Raw genomic sequence first — 16,897 nt, 5'->3', positions numbered from 1 at the left:
TGTAAGTGTGCTGCAGACAGTTAATTAAGAAGACATTTGTATCGCAATGTATTTGGTTTCATTTTGACCGCGGAGAAAATTTTCTGCAGCATCTGTAGACTTATGAAATAGCTTTATACATTAAATTTAATAACCAGTTATTTTCTCTTTAATGTCTCTGTTTAAGCTCGTTGCCCATCCATTAAACAAGAACCTTATTTAATACTCGAGTCATTCCAGCGAAAATGTTGAACACGTTTATCATTTTGACTTTTTTATGTCCATGAAAGTAGATCTGTCAATAGTGCGCACGCTCCTTAAAGATAAATATCACGACGTTTTGAAAAAAATATTTCGATAAATTTCTCGATAAAGTTCTCACTAACATACCCTAAATTATATGAAAAATTATACATTTGAAATTTCTAGGATTTTTCTAATTAAATCCTCTTCTGTTTCTTTTACATTTTTAACACTCAGATCATCCTCCATAAAGGAAATATTAAAAATAAAAAATTACAAAATTACGAGTCAATACAAAAATAAAAACTGTCATGATTTGTTTGATATATTAAGAATTATATCCATTATCTTGTTTTATTCCACCAGCTTTCCGATTTAAAGTGCCACCATATCTACTCCAGTTAAATTAAAATATCATATTTAGTAGCTCATTGAGAAATTGATATGATAGAACCCATATAGAAAATACACCAATTTCACCAAGTTAGCTTATTTATGTTATGGACTATTTTCTATTAGTAAAATAAGATAACAAAATTAGAAATAAATACATTCGGAGGATAATTTTTATCTTGTCAAAATCCGATTCCACGATTTAAGACTTAAAAACAAAGGTATTGAAAAATATTTAATAGTGATATTTTTTAAAGACATGAGGAGGGTGGGATTTTTTTTATAAAGTAATATAAAACCTTCAAAACCATTGGCAAATTCTATTTAGGGTAAAAATTGCAACAATTTGAAGTGTATAGATGATTTCCTTGTGTAAAAATACTGCCTGTACAATATTATGTAATATATCTTCACGTAGATATCACTGAGAAGTGTTAGCTAACTTAATTACTAAGCGAGGCCCATGTACGCAATTTTGTTTGATAAGTAGGTATACGAGCATATGGCAAGGTTATGTTTAAGTTGTGATACAGATATCACAAATAACTTGTTTATATGTTCAGTCTTTCAGGCTCTTGTCGCTGTAACTTTTGATAAATGAATAAGACATAAGTTTGTTAGAATGAGCGCGAACGTAGGGAAGGCGGGACAATGGGACATTAGGTCGCTTTACGACTTACCTGGAGGAATCTAATGATTTTGCAGGCGAAGTTTCCTGCGACCCAGGCGATGGTTATCTTCTGCACTATGTCCGTCAGCACGCTGATCAGCCCCACACATAAATCTGCAACAAGATAGACAAACACCCGTCAAATTAAATTAAACAACGTATAAGCAACGCTCAGTACAAACACGTGTAATGTTGTGTAGATAGAATAGTTCAAGTATGTTATATTCTTATTGCACAGTTGTGGATGCGAGTTTATTTTTCTACCGTAATTCGATTCATTAGAATACAACTTAATTATGTAATGTAATTTGATTCTTTACAAATCGCAAAATTTGGATTAAGGCTGTATTTAGTTCTTCTGATTTGAAGTCTCTGGACACTTAGAAAAATCCCTTGACTTGTTGCAAAAATGGAAATACCGTCTGATAAATTCTTCTATTTGAACAGATGGATTGATATCCTTTTTTTAATGTATAGGTACCATTTAATTTTTCCTACAGATATTGACTTCTGTTTGGCTAAAACATTTAAAAAATAATGCATCCATTAATTTATTTGAAATATCACGACCAATTGATTATTGGCGTGGTAACTATTGGTCCCCACTGGGGCGTTTTGGGTTCGATGCTTTACTAGTTTAGTCTTCCATCATTGCCCAAGCTACATTTTACACTTATAAAGATGGAAGTAGGTTTTTTTTTTAACATCCTGAGATTATTTATTTGTGACCGGAAAAGTTGCTTTCTGAATATTTTTTTTTTTAAACAATTTTATCAAAGTATCAAAAATTCTATTAAACCATCAATAATACCTAATCACTAATTAATAGGTTCATATGCAAGTTTCTTGCAATGGTGTACCCACGACTTATTTGATTATTTCACCCATTTCCCACATTTGCCCTCGAGGCCACCACCGCCCCCCCCCCGGATCTTATCAATGCCCCAGGAGGAAATTATCGCCCCCGTTGGGAATCATTGCTCTAGACTCAAGACCTTTGTTAACTATTAACAACACTCATTCAAACAAAAGTTTTCTTCAATGAGTTCATCAAAAATTGTGTAGAGATGTCTATTCAGAAATTCAAAAACTATTCATTCGTGTTCTAATAATGTAAAGTATTTTCGTTTTGTTAAAGTTTGCAAAAATGTGCTTTTCGTGAAAGTTATTTACGAGAAAGCTTCGACGGAAAGCTTAGCGTCTACGATCAACTTTAGAAATTCATCGAAATCAAACCGTATAATACACATACCGTCAAGCAGAAGTTTGAAATATTTAACTCCCTCCGCCGAAATACAAATATTTACGGACACGCTGCATTGTCTTTTGGAGAGACGTTTGATGGATGAAAGGGCAGACGGGGTCGCTTTTCGCCAAATTGTTGGCAGTTCCCCGCGCGCTGCCGCTGCTGCCCGATAACTTCCGTTGACAGAGTTTGATGGTGGCCTAAAATGATTTATTGTTAGTGATTTTCTTCGACGGAGAACTTTGGAAAATAAAGGGGAACAATGTGATGCAGAAAATTTTGCTACCATAAACCCCATCGCTTGGCGGCAGCTACTCGAAATTGCAATTTGTTCACTGAACGAAATGGAGCAGGAAAATGACAAACCTAACAAGAATCTGTATTGCTATAAAATCGCAAAGGAAACCTTTATATTTGATTGATTCGTTTCATAACAATCTAAATCTCACGAATTTGAATAAAACACTCAAAGGTTTCAAAGGATAATATATTATTGATCTTCGATAGACCAACTTCCTTTCAATCGAATTTATGAAAGGGTATTGAAAGCTTTGAAATTTATCATAATATGACTTAAATACTACGCGTAAATGTTTTCCTTCGTTTAAAATTAAGAACGGTGTTCCTTTTATTGACTTGCAAAATTAAAACACGAGCAAGAAAGTTTAGAATTTACAACAAAAGATTGTTTGTTAAAAGTTTCATATTTATACTTTTTTCTTTTTTATACGAGTATATTACATTTAATACTCATAATTACGAACTTTTGCATTACTTTTTGAATTCCATAAAAAAGCTGAGCTTGTGCGTATGAATATTAAGAATTTGATTCGTACGGATTGATTTCGGAAGGAAATATATCGGTTGAATCAAGATCACGCTTTGTACTTGTTAGACTTAGCGTACTTTTATGTACCATTACAACAAGCAACATTAATTTTATGAACTGGAATGTAATCTCGAAACACGTCAACATCAGACTTATCCATCACCAGCTGTCATGTATGTAGATAACAATAATACTAATTAATATTTTATTATCTTCTTTTGTCGTGACAAATAAAGATAATGATATCCTCACTGGACTCTCCCGTGCTAAGGATTTCATTTACAAGTCATTAAAAAATAGTAGGATGAATAGTATGAAGTAATTAAAAATAAATTGAGTGGTATTTTTTCTGAAATAATTATACACATTTTTTAAAATAATTTTATTTACATTGGATGATATATTTTGAATGCTAATTTGAATACAGAAATCTTGACTTGGCGAAAATTAGAGAGGTCCTGTAGAAAAAAAACTCTTCTGCAACTTCAAGAGACGAGTGGATCCTTGCTCGAAAACAGTATACGAGTAAAATAAATTCCAAAAGAATATAGCATTGATAAGAAAAGATTGACTCTGAGCGAACCAACCCACGCCGTCTCTGGAACTCAATAGACTGTAATTGTCACTGTTCCAACGAAGATAGATATTACCCCGGATGCCTTCTCAATTTTTTTTCGGGAAAAAATAATCCATTCGTGCGTCCACATCTCACGCTCCTCCACCAATATTAACTGTTAATTCTAAGGAAATTTTGTCTTCCTTTAAACCCATACCGCTGGAAATCAATTTACTTAAGTGAATTGGATTATTTGTTTCCAATTTTACTAATATGAATTAAATAAGGTAATTTAATTAAAACAATTGAATAAATCACATGAATTAGGAGAATCAAATGAATTAGACTTTTAGGATTAAAAAGTGGTGATATAGTTTCCAAGATTGAGATTTTTAAATCGTGAATTAAATTCTATAAGCAAATACATCGGATTGAATGAATTAAGATAATTATACGAGTTAACTGAGTTAAGACAGTACAGATAGCTAAGGTGATAACATGTATTAGATAGATTAAGCTACTTAAAAGATTTACCATAATTGTGAGAATTAAATATTTAGAATGAATAATAGTAATTTAAAAATTAAAATAAAATAACTTTATTTGAAATATATTTCTAACCAACCGGTTTCAGTTCAACCCGAAACTTCTTCAGGGTTAAAATATATGATGAAGGTTCGAGTTGAACTGAAACTGGCTTGTTAGAAACATATACAATAAAATGGTATTTAAACAAAGTTATTTTATTTTAATTATGTATACCCACAAAGTGTTTGCTACGTGTGAAAAATAGTAATTAAAAACTCTTTTACTTTTTTCAACTGACAGAAAGGATGAATCACCACAGTCCAGAGAATTAGAAGATTTGATAGTAGTAAAATTTTTTGAAGATTTACATTTTGAAGAAAATTAAATTAATTAAAGAATTTTAAAAGTAAGAGGTAGAGTTGGAAGAATTTGAATTGATTTAGACAGGTTAAAATATTGAAATGGATTGCAAAAATTAAGGGAATTAAATCAATTTATAGAAGAGTTAATTAGGAGTTAACAGAGTTTATTTAAGAAAATGGGATATTTAAAGTAATTAAAAAAGAGTTTATGTAGTTGGATGAATATAAGAATTAAGATTACATTCATATAGACGATTTGGAGAAGTAAGAGAACTATTAAAAATAAAACGTTTGAGAGACTTAATAAAATTAAAATTAGGATTATTAAGAGAATTGAAAGAATTACAAGAAAGAGAATAGTGAAAGGAATTAAAAGAGTCAGATAAATTAACATTATGAAGTGAATTAAATTTAATATTTGACCAATAGGTAGTCTAAATAATATAATTTAATTATGTAAATAAATTAGTATAACAAAATAAATAAAAAAAAAACTAAAATAATGGAACAGATGACGTGAAAAATTTATTTAGGTTATCAGATTAAATATATGAAAGGAGAGAAACTGATTCAAATAATAGAGATGACTAGAGGTGTTAATTGATTTGTGTAGTTAACTATAAGTCACATGTCACTTTCACTTAAAATTCTGATGATTTTAGAATCTTCGGTCTTGCGAACAAATACTCGACCTTCTTTTTTCCATGTGCATTTGTAGTTATTTATTTTCGCTTTTTGTTTTGTTTGTGATAGAATGAATTTTTTCGAAGAGTCTTGTTTTTGATAAATTCTTTGAATTTCGCAAGGAACAGATCCCGCATAAGCTTGGAGCTAAGGGTGATGACGACATCTCTCGGCTTTTTGTAATTTTCCTTGGGCCAGTGCCTTCCTCCCACCCGCATTATGGATGTCACATCATTCGGTTGAATTACCAATTTTATTATATTTGAGGATAACTTAGTGAACATAGCCTCCAGGTTTTCTAGTTGGTTTTCTGGTATGTTACGTATTTAGATATGATTACATTGTGATTCATATTCTTGGAAATTATTTTTATTTTCCAGGTACTGCACCATTTTTTAAGATCTGTTTGTGAACATTAATTATCACAGCGATTATATAGATACTTATTTTGTACGTATCTTTCTAGATGTATTACTTTATTTTTAAGTTCATCAATTTCCTCTCTGTATTAATTTCTTATTACTTCAACAATAGTGCTTTTTAAGTCTGCAAATGATTTTTCTATGAATTAAACTTGTAATCTAGAAGTTGCAGGAGCTTCAGATTAAGGTTGCCGGTTTTCGCGAATCTGGAGTTTGATCGTGTAGTCATTGATTTATTATTAAAGTATTTTTTATTATTTAAGAGTTATTGTCATTTTATCAATTTAATTATATCAATTCAATTATATTATCCACTGGAGAGACATCTGTCAGCGTCTTATATGATAGTACTCAGTGGGAATGTTTCGTCGGATGGTCGACTGATAGGGTTTATAGGGCAGATGATTTGATAAAAATGTGTGAATAATAAATACTTGTTTAATTAATTTTAATACATGAAGACCCCAAGGCAAGAAGTTGTTAACTTACATTGAAGGCATTCTGAGATATTTAGACTTTTGCGTTTTGCCTTATAATTTTTTATTTGAATGTCATATACAATGTACTGATCCTTCATGGTGTAGTAAACAAACCAAATTTACATTACATCTAGTAATATTAAGTAGTTTTTCAGTCTAAAAGTTAAAATAAACATTTTTTCTACAAAAAAATGTAGTTAACATGTTCATGCCATCTTCAGGGATAGGTGAGGAAGATACAGAATTGAAAGGCAAGAACATGTTAAATGCTTGTTGTTTTATTTAATCAAACAAATTAAACATTTTTTTTTATATAAAGTAACTAAATAATAATTATTATTGAAAAGAAAAGGTAGCAGAGCATGTGTCAATTTTTTTTGAGACTTAAAAACAAGTTTCATCACATCAAGATGAAACAAGTTTCATCACATTCAGATGCCTTTTTCTTATCATGTTTTTGCATTTCAAATGCAGTTTATACATATTTACATGAATTTGGTCAAGTCCCACAAGTCTGTCTTAGGCACACCAAACGACAAGTTGAAATCCTCTGTAAAGATCCTAGTGTAACGATTCAACCAAACAGGGGCATACTCTTTTTCTCCACAAAACATATTATAGAGCTCATACAGTTTTGGGATTGACAAATCGGATGCGAGGTACAATTTAAGAGGATTTTTGTTCCTGGAATAATGCGAAGCTTCTGCAGGGAACATATTGATGTGTTCTGTTACTTCTTTAAGCTGGTTATCTGGTGTTTTGTTAGGCCTCGTGCAATAGCGACCTCTGTGACTTACTGCTGGTGATGAAACTCATGCAGCTACTTTTCTCCTCAAAATACCTAATCTGCCTCTACCTATTTGGTAAATGGATTGTAAGGCTGGTTTGCAAACTTGTTCATTATTTCCTTGTATTGAAACAGAGTACGTAATATTGCAGGATCGTTTGGCCGAAGTGATCCTGGCTATATTTTTAATATTCATCGATCTCAATAACAAAGTTGATTGGGCTTCTGAATGTAGTGAATAAAACTCTAGAAAGAGTTTTTGCCTAACTTCGGCATTAAATCTTGAATTACATTTCAATCTGCAGTTGCTACCACAAAGATTTTCTTCCAGTTTTGGTGTTTTAGCAGGTTTAAGGCTTTTTTTATAATTAACATAAGAATCACCTCTCATCCTAGCGTCCCGCGCTATTTCTCTTGCTACTCTTTTTAGTGCCTGAAAATAATACACACATTCATATCAGTTAGCGAACAGTCAAAAATGATTTTTTTTAAAGTTAATCTTAAATTATATACCTAGGTACAGCAAGACAAATTACCTTCTAAATGACTGTTTTCTATATTAGAAACGTTTAAATTGTTTTCAATTTCGCTTTCAGCGTCCTCAGTATATTGTCCTACACTGCTTTCCACAGCAAGAGCTGCATCTGAAAATAATAATTTAATCTTCATTACATGCAAACCAGTAAAATAAAATTCAATTCAAATTATAAAGCCTTATCCTCACCAGTTTGATTTAAAGTATTGAGTATCTCATCTTGTTGTACGTATTCCAAAATTATATCTCCTGTACCAGTGGTATGTAGTAGCGATATACTCTAGACTACTCTGATTATCTTCTGAAAATACAAAGTACAATAAAATAATCATTTTTAGTTCAATGTTCAAAAGAATTTAGTGTCACAATAAAGTATTTTTAAGTTTACCTTCCATTAACATGACATTATGTTGAGGTATTCCTAATAATATCCCAAACTCAACACCATTCAAAGAGTCTTGAACACTTTCTGAAACGAAATATTGTAAAGCATTAATGAAGGAATTCAAAACATAAGAAAACATAAAAGAATATTCAGAGTCACAGAGTAAAAATTTTTTTTGCATTTACCATCCATTAAAATTACATTATTTAGAGGTATTTCTAAATGCTTCTCAGGTTGTACTAAATTAGTGGACTCTTGAACACTTCCCGAAACAAATTACAATAAAAAATTGTTGACTTTTAGACAGAAAAACACCAAAACAAAATGATTCACCCATTTTCAAACTACTTTAAGGATAAATTAAGATGAACGATAATGTTTTATACAGCTTACCTGATTCCCTGATCAATTTTTGACACATCTTCACCATTTTTTCACCTCTGGAACTCATTTTCGATGATTTTTAAATAAAAAACACGCACTGCAAAACTTTTTAAAACCACCAAGGTAAACGTCAAAGTGAGTGAATAACATGTTAACCATAAAAATCTAAACCAATGTAGATGGGAAGAAGTTGTTAATTACAGAATTACGGCAAGAACTTGCTAACTTAGTAGTTAACAAGTTCTTGCCTTGATTTAATCAACTTATTGTCACAGAAACACGTAGTTAACATGTCATGTATTTTTTTATTTGTTTAATTTGAATTAATCAGCAGATGATATAATATCAATTTAATGCCTGTGAGAATTACTTTTTGGGTCCATTAACAAATTAACACTTGATTATCTTGAAGATATTGTCAATATATTAAACAGTTAGATGAAATTATAAATAATTATTGTTTTTCATTTATGTTGAATCAGCAGATGATTTAAGAGCCTTCAAGTGTGTTGAAAGTCACTTTTGTCCACTTTAACTTTACACTATTTGATATTGGTATTGAAAACTACTAGTCCAACACAGTTAATATTTGTTAGATACAGTTTTTTTTGTATTGATAATATTTGATATTCACTTGTATACCAACTCGATATAAATCCCTGCTATAATTTTCTATTAATTTAACATTTCAAAAAATTAAAATATATATATCCGAAGTAATTTTGATAGTTGCTTTAATGAATTGGAGTTTTATTGTTGTTGTTATTACATTGCCTATTTAGAGCAGCTGTGTAGTTTTGTTTTTAGTCTGTATTTGGCGTCATTATCTTTTTCTGTTTCTGATCTCCCTATGTTTTATACCCAGCTTTTTATTTGAGATTTAAATTTGTGATATTTCAATTAGAGTTGGATTTGGTTGTAGAGTTCAGTACCATTACAATATAGGAATCTTTTTTGCCCAAATATTATGTTTGCAATTGCTTGTTGGATGTGCTTTTTACCCTAAGATCTAGTGTTTCTAACATAGGTACGTGTTAGTTGTTATTTCTTGTATTTTGTATTTATGGTTATAAAGGAGTTTTGTTATAGATTAAAAGTTGTATAATTGACATGATGTTTAGATTGTCAAAGATTTCGTCACTACTATTTCTTACAGGGACTTTCAGAATAATTTTCATTGTGGTTAATTAGTGATTTTAAGATATTGTCATTTGCACTGCCCAATCCGATGATACAGTATTCTAACAGTAATTAACAAAGAACCTACAGATTGTGATTAAATCTTTATAAATGAGAAATTTATAGTTTATATCGTGTGGTTACTGCCAAAAGTTGGTAACCACATTATATCGTGGGGTTACTGCTAAAAGTTGGTAACCACATTATATCGGGTGGTTACTGCCAAAAGTTGATAACCACATTTTGTTATTTTTAAGTAAACTATGATTTTAATGTTTATATATTATTATCTACGTCTGAAATACGTTTGGGTCCCCTCTAATGTCAGTAAATAGGTTTTTAGCCACTACTTTTTTTTACTTACATTTAGAAAAAAATAGTCAATAAACATATAACAACAGCACTTACAACAAACAAAATATATTTTTCAATCCTGTCTTGTCTTTTTAAGTAGTCTTACACCAGGGCGATACTGAGAGTATGTTTCACTCTGGTAATTGTAAATTTATATAAATTTGTTATAAAAATAACAAGCGTTTCGCGTTAAAAATTTTAATTTTTGATTAGTGATGATGCATAGATTACATTCAGCCGATACTGAACAAATTGAAAACATAATTATTTTGGTATTTTCCATCACTAGAGGGTAGCATCTATAATAGTACTTCTGTCGTATTTCGGACGGAACTCGGAATTCAACAGCGATGTTTTGTGGTTCTCCGTGGCGACTTACCTCATTCCTCTCACCCCTGAAATTTTATTCTAGTCCTCGTTAATTAAACCTTCCGTACAATAGTGGAATTCAAATTCTAAATTACCCAGCACTAAAGGAACTGAGAGATTGAGCTGTTAATGAACATACAATCCATCGTTCACTGAGACTAGCATAGTCTGAATCAGGAAAGAGTTTCTCGTATTTTGATCTCTTTATTTGGATCTTATTGAATCCCAGCTTAGGCGCCAAGCTATTGCCTATGGACTTGTCACAAAAAACTTACGATAGTTGAATAAAAAATCCATATGAGCTGAGGCACTTTTTTGTATATTTATATATTATCTAAAACTTGAAAATGTTCCAGAGTTGTAATGACTTTGACGATAAAGCCGTATGATCTTTCCCATGCACTGAAGAGAAAAAGCAAATACATATATTGTGGGCGTTTGTGTGTCCGCAGTAATGTAATTTTTTCAGATGAAATAGGTTAAACAATGTATTCTCATCGATATTCTTTCTTTAGTTTTTTCTTTCTTATTTTAAATTTATTTTTCTGTGATGCTTTGAGTCGAGAGTATTGGCATTATAAATTTTCATTAAAATCAGTAAAGCTCAGTTAGATCACACTTCTAGATATTTTCTATTCAGTTCTCCCATGTAATGGATACCACTGTGCTGTGCGCCGTTTTGATGACATCGACAAAACGAACAAACAACTCGATTAAGTCCGCAGACCCGACGAACTTTTAAATTTGTGACCCAAATATGGAACCCGTATTTGGGGTCGAATTTTAAGGATTGTTCTGAATATTGTAGATGGTCTTTGTGGGGACCCAGCGGAGGTCATAATTTATTTAAATTTACTTGAACACAATGGAAAAAATTATAGCAATTTATTCTAACGCTGACAAAAGTGTTGATAAATAACCACATATTACTCACTAAGCACTTACCTTGATCAAACAATGTAAGGGTAGGTAGGTAGAAGCACTGCGTGCATGTAATATGTTTCTTGAGTGTTTTGTCTTCAGCTGTGAAATAGTTGTTTCGACAAACTCATTGTTTTTTTTGAAATATTATTATAAAAAATAGAATTACTTCTATTGTTTCCCAAAGATTTTCAGCGCCATCTGAGTGAGATAGCGAACGTTCCAATACATGTTCGTCTTACTTATAAAGATTTCTTGATACGCTGCAGCTGCTGCAATGCTGGTATAGCTATACCGTGAAGAGGGCAGAATAATATTCACGCAAGATTATTTTAGACTGGAACCACTTTGTTCCAATCCTCAAAAATACGGTCATTTTCGCATTTCGTTTTTAGTTGCTAATTTAATGTTTCTTCAGATGACATTTACGATTTCGTTGACCCGGTATGCTTTGAATTGCTTCAAAATTTAGCCAATTTGATTATGCGTTCCGTATTTGCTTAGGTAAATCAATATTTCAATTTCAAACATTCCTCTGCTGCCAATGGGTATTGCGGATTGTTAAAAAAGTCCACGATAGTAATATTTTAATTTTATTTTATTTTATTTGGGAAACAAACAGTTATACACATATATTTTAATTCAAATCATTTTTACCAAGTTGCATAAACCAGTAAAGTTTCCACAGAAGATTCATTTTATATGTAGCTAGAAAAACATATGAATATAAATAATACAATACAATATAAATACTTACTAGTAGAAAAGGAAAATTTCCAAAAAAATAAAAAGACTACAGATTCAACCCTTACAAAAACAATACACACACTAACACTACTAAGTTTCCCGCAACGATCGAACGCTACTCTCTTAGGAATGCTATGAATCTTGCGAGGCTCGTATTGAACACATCGATATTTGTGCATAATCTATTAAAGGTGCTACAGCTTCTTCTTATAAATACATTTTCAAGATAATTAGTATTCCTCTTAGGAATATAAAATGTGTCCGGAGATCGAGTTACTCTCAATGGACATCTGAAATGAATATTTTGTAAAAGGTATGGGCTATCAATAAAATAGTGGTAATGCGTCTGTAATGCGTCTCTAATCCTGGTAGTCGGGTGGTTTAAAAATCTGTCAGGTACTAATACTTTGGTATTACGGCCGGTATACGCAGTACGCATATGTGTGATTATGAGTAAAGTTTTATACTAACCTGTTCTTATCCCTCCGTATTATGTATATGAGTAAGAATGCTATGTATAAGAAGGGCAACCTTCTAGCAGTATGACGTCTCATACAGCATTCCGTATTCGTTTAGTGTTAGCGAGGAAGGGGATCTTCTAATCTCATCTCAGTCAGTGAGATAAGATGTAAGAAAACACCGCACGGTCATATCGTTTACTTCGTACACACATACATTTTCTGTGAATGTCTATCTTTGTGATTCAATATTCTATCCTTGTGTATTATTTTACATTTAGGCAGTTGTCCCACGGATCGGTAAAGAATCGACAGAAACTGAGTGCGGTATACGAGGGCCCACCGATCCATATATTTGTATTAGGGCCTGTAAACCGTGCAAATGGGTCGGGGGTTGAGTGGGAGCGATGCGATGTACTTCAGGCATACAGCTAGCGGTACCAGGTTTCAGTGGGCGCTCGATATGTATGGCGTCACGACCGATATCTCATGGCGAACTTCTAAGTAAGTATCGTTTTTATCAATAACATATTAATTTTTGGGGATGTAGTAAGAAGGCGAACGAAAAATGTTGTGAGGTCACAGCGTTTATTGAGTGTAGTAGCTAAAGATGACTCCAGACCAATGCTTACGTAGTTGGTGGATGTAGTCGATGGCGAATTCTACGGGCCGAATATAGACACCACTTCGGTGCATGGCAAATTCCCCAGGTCGAAGATCATAACCAGATGTAAACGAAGATAATGTTGGTGGAGTGGTAGGAGATGTAGGCCGGCAAAGATATCGCAGGGCCAAGGCGCAGACCAGCTGAGATGTCGCATGGCCTAGGCACGTGGGGGGCACAGCCAGGGATGATGTTTCAAGGCCAAAGCGCTGTTGTAATCCGGCGAGACAATGAATATCCGTAGCTCCGCTTTTAAGGTCGGGCGATGCCAGGCGAAGTAAGTTCGTAGCCCATGGCGACGTGGTGAGGAGCGTAATCACTTGTTAGACTCTGTAACTGCTAATAGGTACCTTGACGTAGCCGCTTTATATAGGCGCAAAAGCGTTTGAGATCAAACCAGAAAATAGAGAGTAGCTAGATGCGCCGTACATGCGATGTTTCACTAGTAGGTTCTAAGGCTATGCGGGTTGCATATATAAACGTACCCGAACCTTCTAGTAGCTGCCGCTACATATAAGTTCAAAATGATTTTAAACTGTTCTCAAGAATGTATTACTTACACAAATTAATATCATCACAAAAAACTCCACAACCTCTACTTGGTGACTGACTTGACTTTATTGTTATTTGTTCTTGTTCACGTTTACGCGCGATTGCCATTCAACCGTGTTCTCAGTCATCTGTCTTCCGTCAAATTATTGCACACAAACAAAAATGGAGCGAGTCGTCAATTAACATTATTAGAGACTTCAATATGAATATAATATCGAATGCGTGTCTGAGTTTGACACATACTAAGATGACATTCAGCCTAAAGCCGGTAACAGAAATCTGAAATAAATACAAACAACTAAAATATAACTTCTACGGTCGGTAAGGAATCGACAAAAAACCGACGTGAACAAAAGTCTTACTCACCACACGTTGTATTAATTTTGTGGGGTAGTAACAAGTCCATATGTATTGTAATGTCATTTCCTCTGGCGAATAAATAAATATCTAACCTGCCAGACCGCTAATACTTGATTACTGTTTCTAAAACAGGCTGGTTGGCAGATAATGTTAATAATCCAGAGTTAGTTGGTAATGTAATTCCGAATCTAAAATTTTTAATGACAAATGGTTGCCTTGCCGGCTCCGTGTTCCTGTGTACGCTCTAGGTACAGCTTTCAATCGGGTAGAGATTGCCTAAAGTTGTTAGCTGCGGGCTCTACAGTATTACATTTCCAAACCCTCATCTACACATAGCACTCTCTTTAGGGTGAATTGCCTAATACAAAAAAAAAAAAACCCTCATCTAACTGGGAAGTTGTTAATGCGGTTCTTAGCATAAATCGTAATATATACGATTTGTTTTAAATTTTTTTATAATCATTAGTCATATAAAAATGGAATTTCGACAACAATGATCTTTTTCTAAAATTATTTTGTCTTTATCAATTTATTTTTAAATTTGCACGTAATGACGTTTTATGTAAATATGTAAAGAAAATGGTCGTTCGGGATCATTGTTCTCAAGTTCATTTTTTTCTATAGATTTTGATTCCTCCGACTTAAGCCTTTCGATGTTTCGAGTAAACACGATAGAATTTATAGAGCGCTTTTTTTTGTTTCATTCTAATTGGAAAATGGGTTTGAACGTTTGAACGTTCTATCAGATCTTCCTAATACGTGTAAGTTTTCTTTGTAGATACCTAAAATTAAGAATATCTAGCTTCATCCTGTAATCTAACAACGGTTGCAACATATTTATTCATTTTTAATATCTGCAAGTTTTGCTGAATTTTTATGAAAAATACAGTTTAATGTACCTTGCCGAAATTTGCGACGGTTTGTAAAGTCGACCTTTATGACAACGTACTCGTGTATCTTCGTCGGGAGTCGACGCGACGGTTGTTTTGTAGATCTTGTGGATTGGTGAAGTGGTAGATGTGTTGCGGCGGTTTTACCTCCGCGGAGACTCGCGTGTGTGTTGCATCAAGTGAAATAATACTATAAAGCTTAAGCTGCACACATAAAGCAAGATACTGCTCGGTGTATAGCGGATATAAATCTGATTTCCCCCATGACACTTCGCCGTCGGATCCACACGATTGATTGCGCCTGCGTTTTATTGTGCAGGGATATTTTTATCACCGACCATCACATGTTGAATAAGAAACCTTTCGTTGATTGCGATTTACTGCTTTTTGAGGACATTGCGCGTTGAGACTGAGAATAACACCTTCTTCAATAAGAAAAAAAATTGTTATAACTCTTTGAGTCTTAAAAATTGTATATCTTTTAAAATGTTTAGTCCAAATAATATTTCTATTATTTTTTCCTTGAAATGAAAAATGTAATGGAAGACAGAATCTTTCCACAAGCCTATCTAGAGGCGTTTCTATAATCTTTTGGGAAAAAATATGGGTTACTTTGATAAAGTATTGTGATTTTATTGAATTAGACATCCAAAATGCATTTCCATGGACAGATTGTTCCATCGCTCGCAAGCTTTCCGTTTAAATTTTGTTTAGCCATTCCAAACATACTATGTCGAGCATCTGTATTTCACCTTGTCTTTCAAATAGTCTTCGTCTATGTGCATTGTGCTCGGTATTTGTGTCTCTTTTGTACATCTAGTAGTTGATCTCCGTGAGATCTTGGCGTGTCACAAAGCTCCCTGTATGTAATGTCCTTGGGAAACGGACCGTCTTCCGTGCGGCTTACATGCCCGAGACATTGCAATCTCCTATCCTCACAAATAAAGTTGTTGGACAATAAATAAAACTTCTACGCTATAAACTTTGCTCTTCCTTATTATACCTATCTAGAAATGACAAAGAAGAGACAAACGAATAGATAATTTTAAATCGTAGAATTTTTTCCTTTAGCGACTTTGGCCCCATCAGTTCACACATTCAAACTTTTCCATTCTTTGATCTTTTCCACATTCTCTTTTGCATTCCGTGATAATACCGGTATTTTTTATTATTTTATATTAATCTATCAAATTAAATTTTGATTTTTTCTTCTCGGGAGAATCCATAATTCTCGAGTTATAAATGTTTAAAACGGGAAAATCTTTTTGTTATAAGGGATTTAGTATGAAATGGTAATTATAATAAGTGTATACCCAGCGGAAAAAATGGTTCACCATTGGTTGACCATTTCGGTTCAATAAATTCTGGATCACAAAAAGCACAACATAGGGAGATAAATAGGTCCCTATTATCAATTAAAAAAAGAGTTTCTATGTTAATTGTTGAAGCCACTACTTTTTGTTGCAAATCTTAGAATCGGTAATGAATTTATATTAATATGTCAGGTTATAATATATAGTTATATATTAATATGGGTCCCAGGATATATAATTTGGCCTACACGAACCACAAAAAATCGTGAAAAGCTTAGAGAGATGTGACCGATAAGTATCTCAACGAGGCCAAAATTGACTGAAAAGTAGGTGTGTCATCATGGGGTCAGTTGGAAGAGCCCACACGGAATATGCTTATATATTTATAAATGTATATAATAAATTAATTTTTTTTTTTACAAATATGTTTATGTTCACTTTAATAACATTCTTCAACAAAGTAACAAAATAGCTATGTGTTATCGGATTCCAAGGCATTACAGAGCTGTTTTATTTACGTGACTTATCGTCATACTCTTCGAAAAATCTGTGGTACATACTGAGTTATTTCTCACAACCGATTATTTATGTCAGCCGACGTGAGTTTG

The 16,897-nt window shown here is 32.8% G+C and overlaps 1 protein-coding gene across 1 annotated transcript in view; it reads right to left on the bottom strand.

The window, feature by feature from the left end:
• CCAP-R (Crustacean cardioactive peptide receptor) overlaps positions 1-16,897 on the bottom strand; it is a 265,348-nt gene that overhangs the window by 45,784 nt on the left and 202,667 nt on the right. Inside the window, exon 4 of the mRNA XM_089633077.1 lies at positions 1,296-1,399. Within this exon, the coding sequence (XP_089489203.1) occupies positions 1,296-1,399 (104 nt within the window). The remainder of the gene's footprint in view (positions 1-1,295; positions 1,400-16,897) is intronic.

This window comes from Hesperophylax consimilis, chromosome 1 (genome assembly GCF_061612785.1).
Source record: "Hesperophylax consimilis isolate HC1 chromosome 1, BYU_Hcon_1.0, whole genome shotgun sequence".
Classification (NCBI taxonomy): Eukaryota; Metazoa; Arthropoda; class Insecta; order Trichoptera; family Limnephilidae; genus Hesperophylax; species Hesperophylax consimilis.
This window is presented reverse-complemented; position numbering and strand designations above follow the sequence as displayed.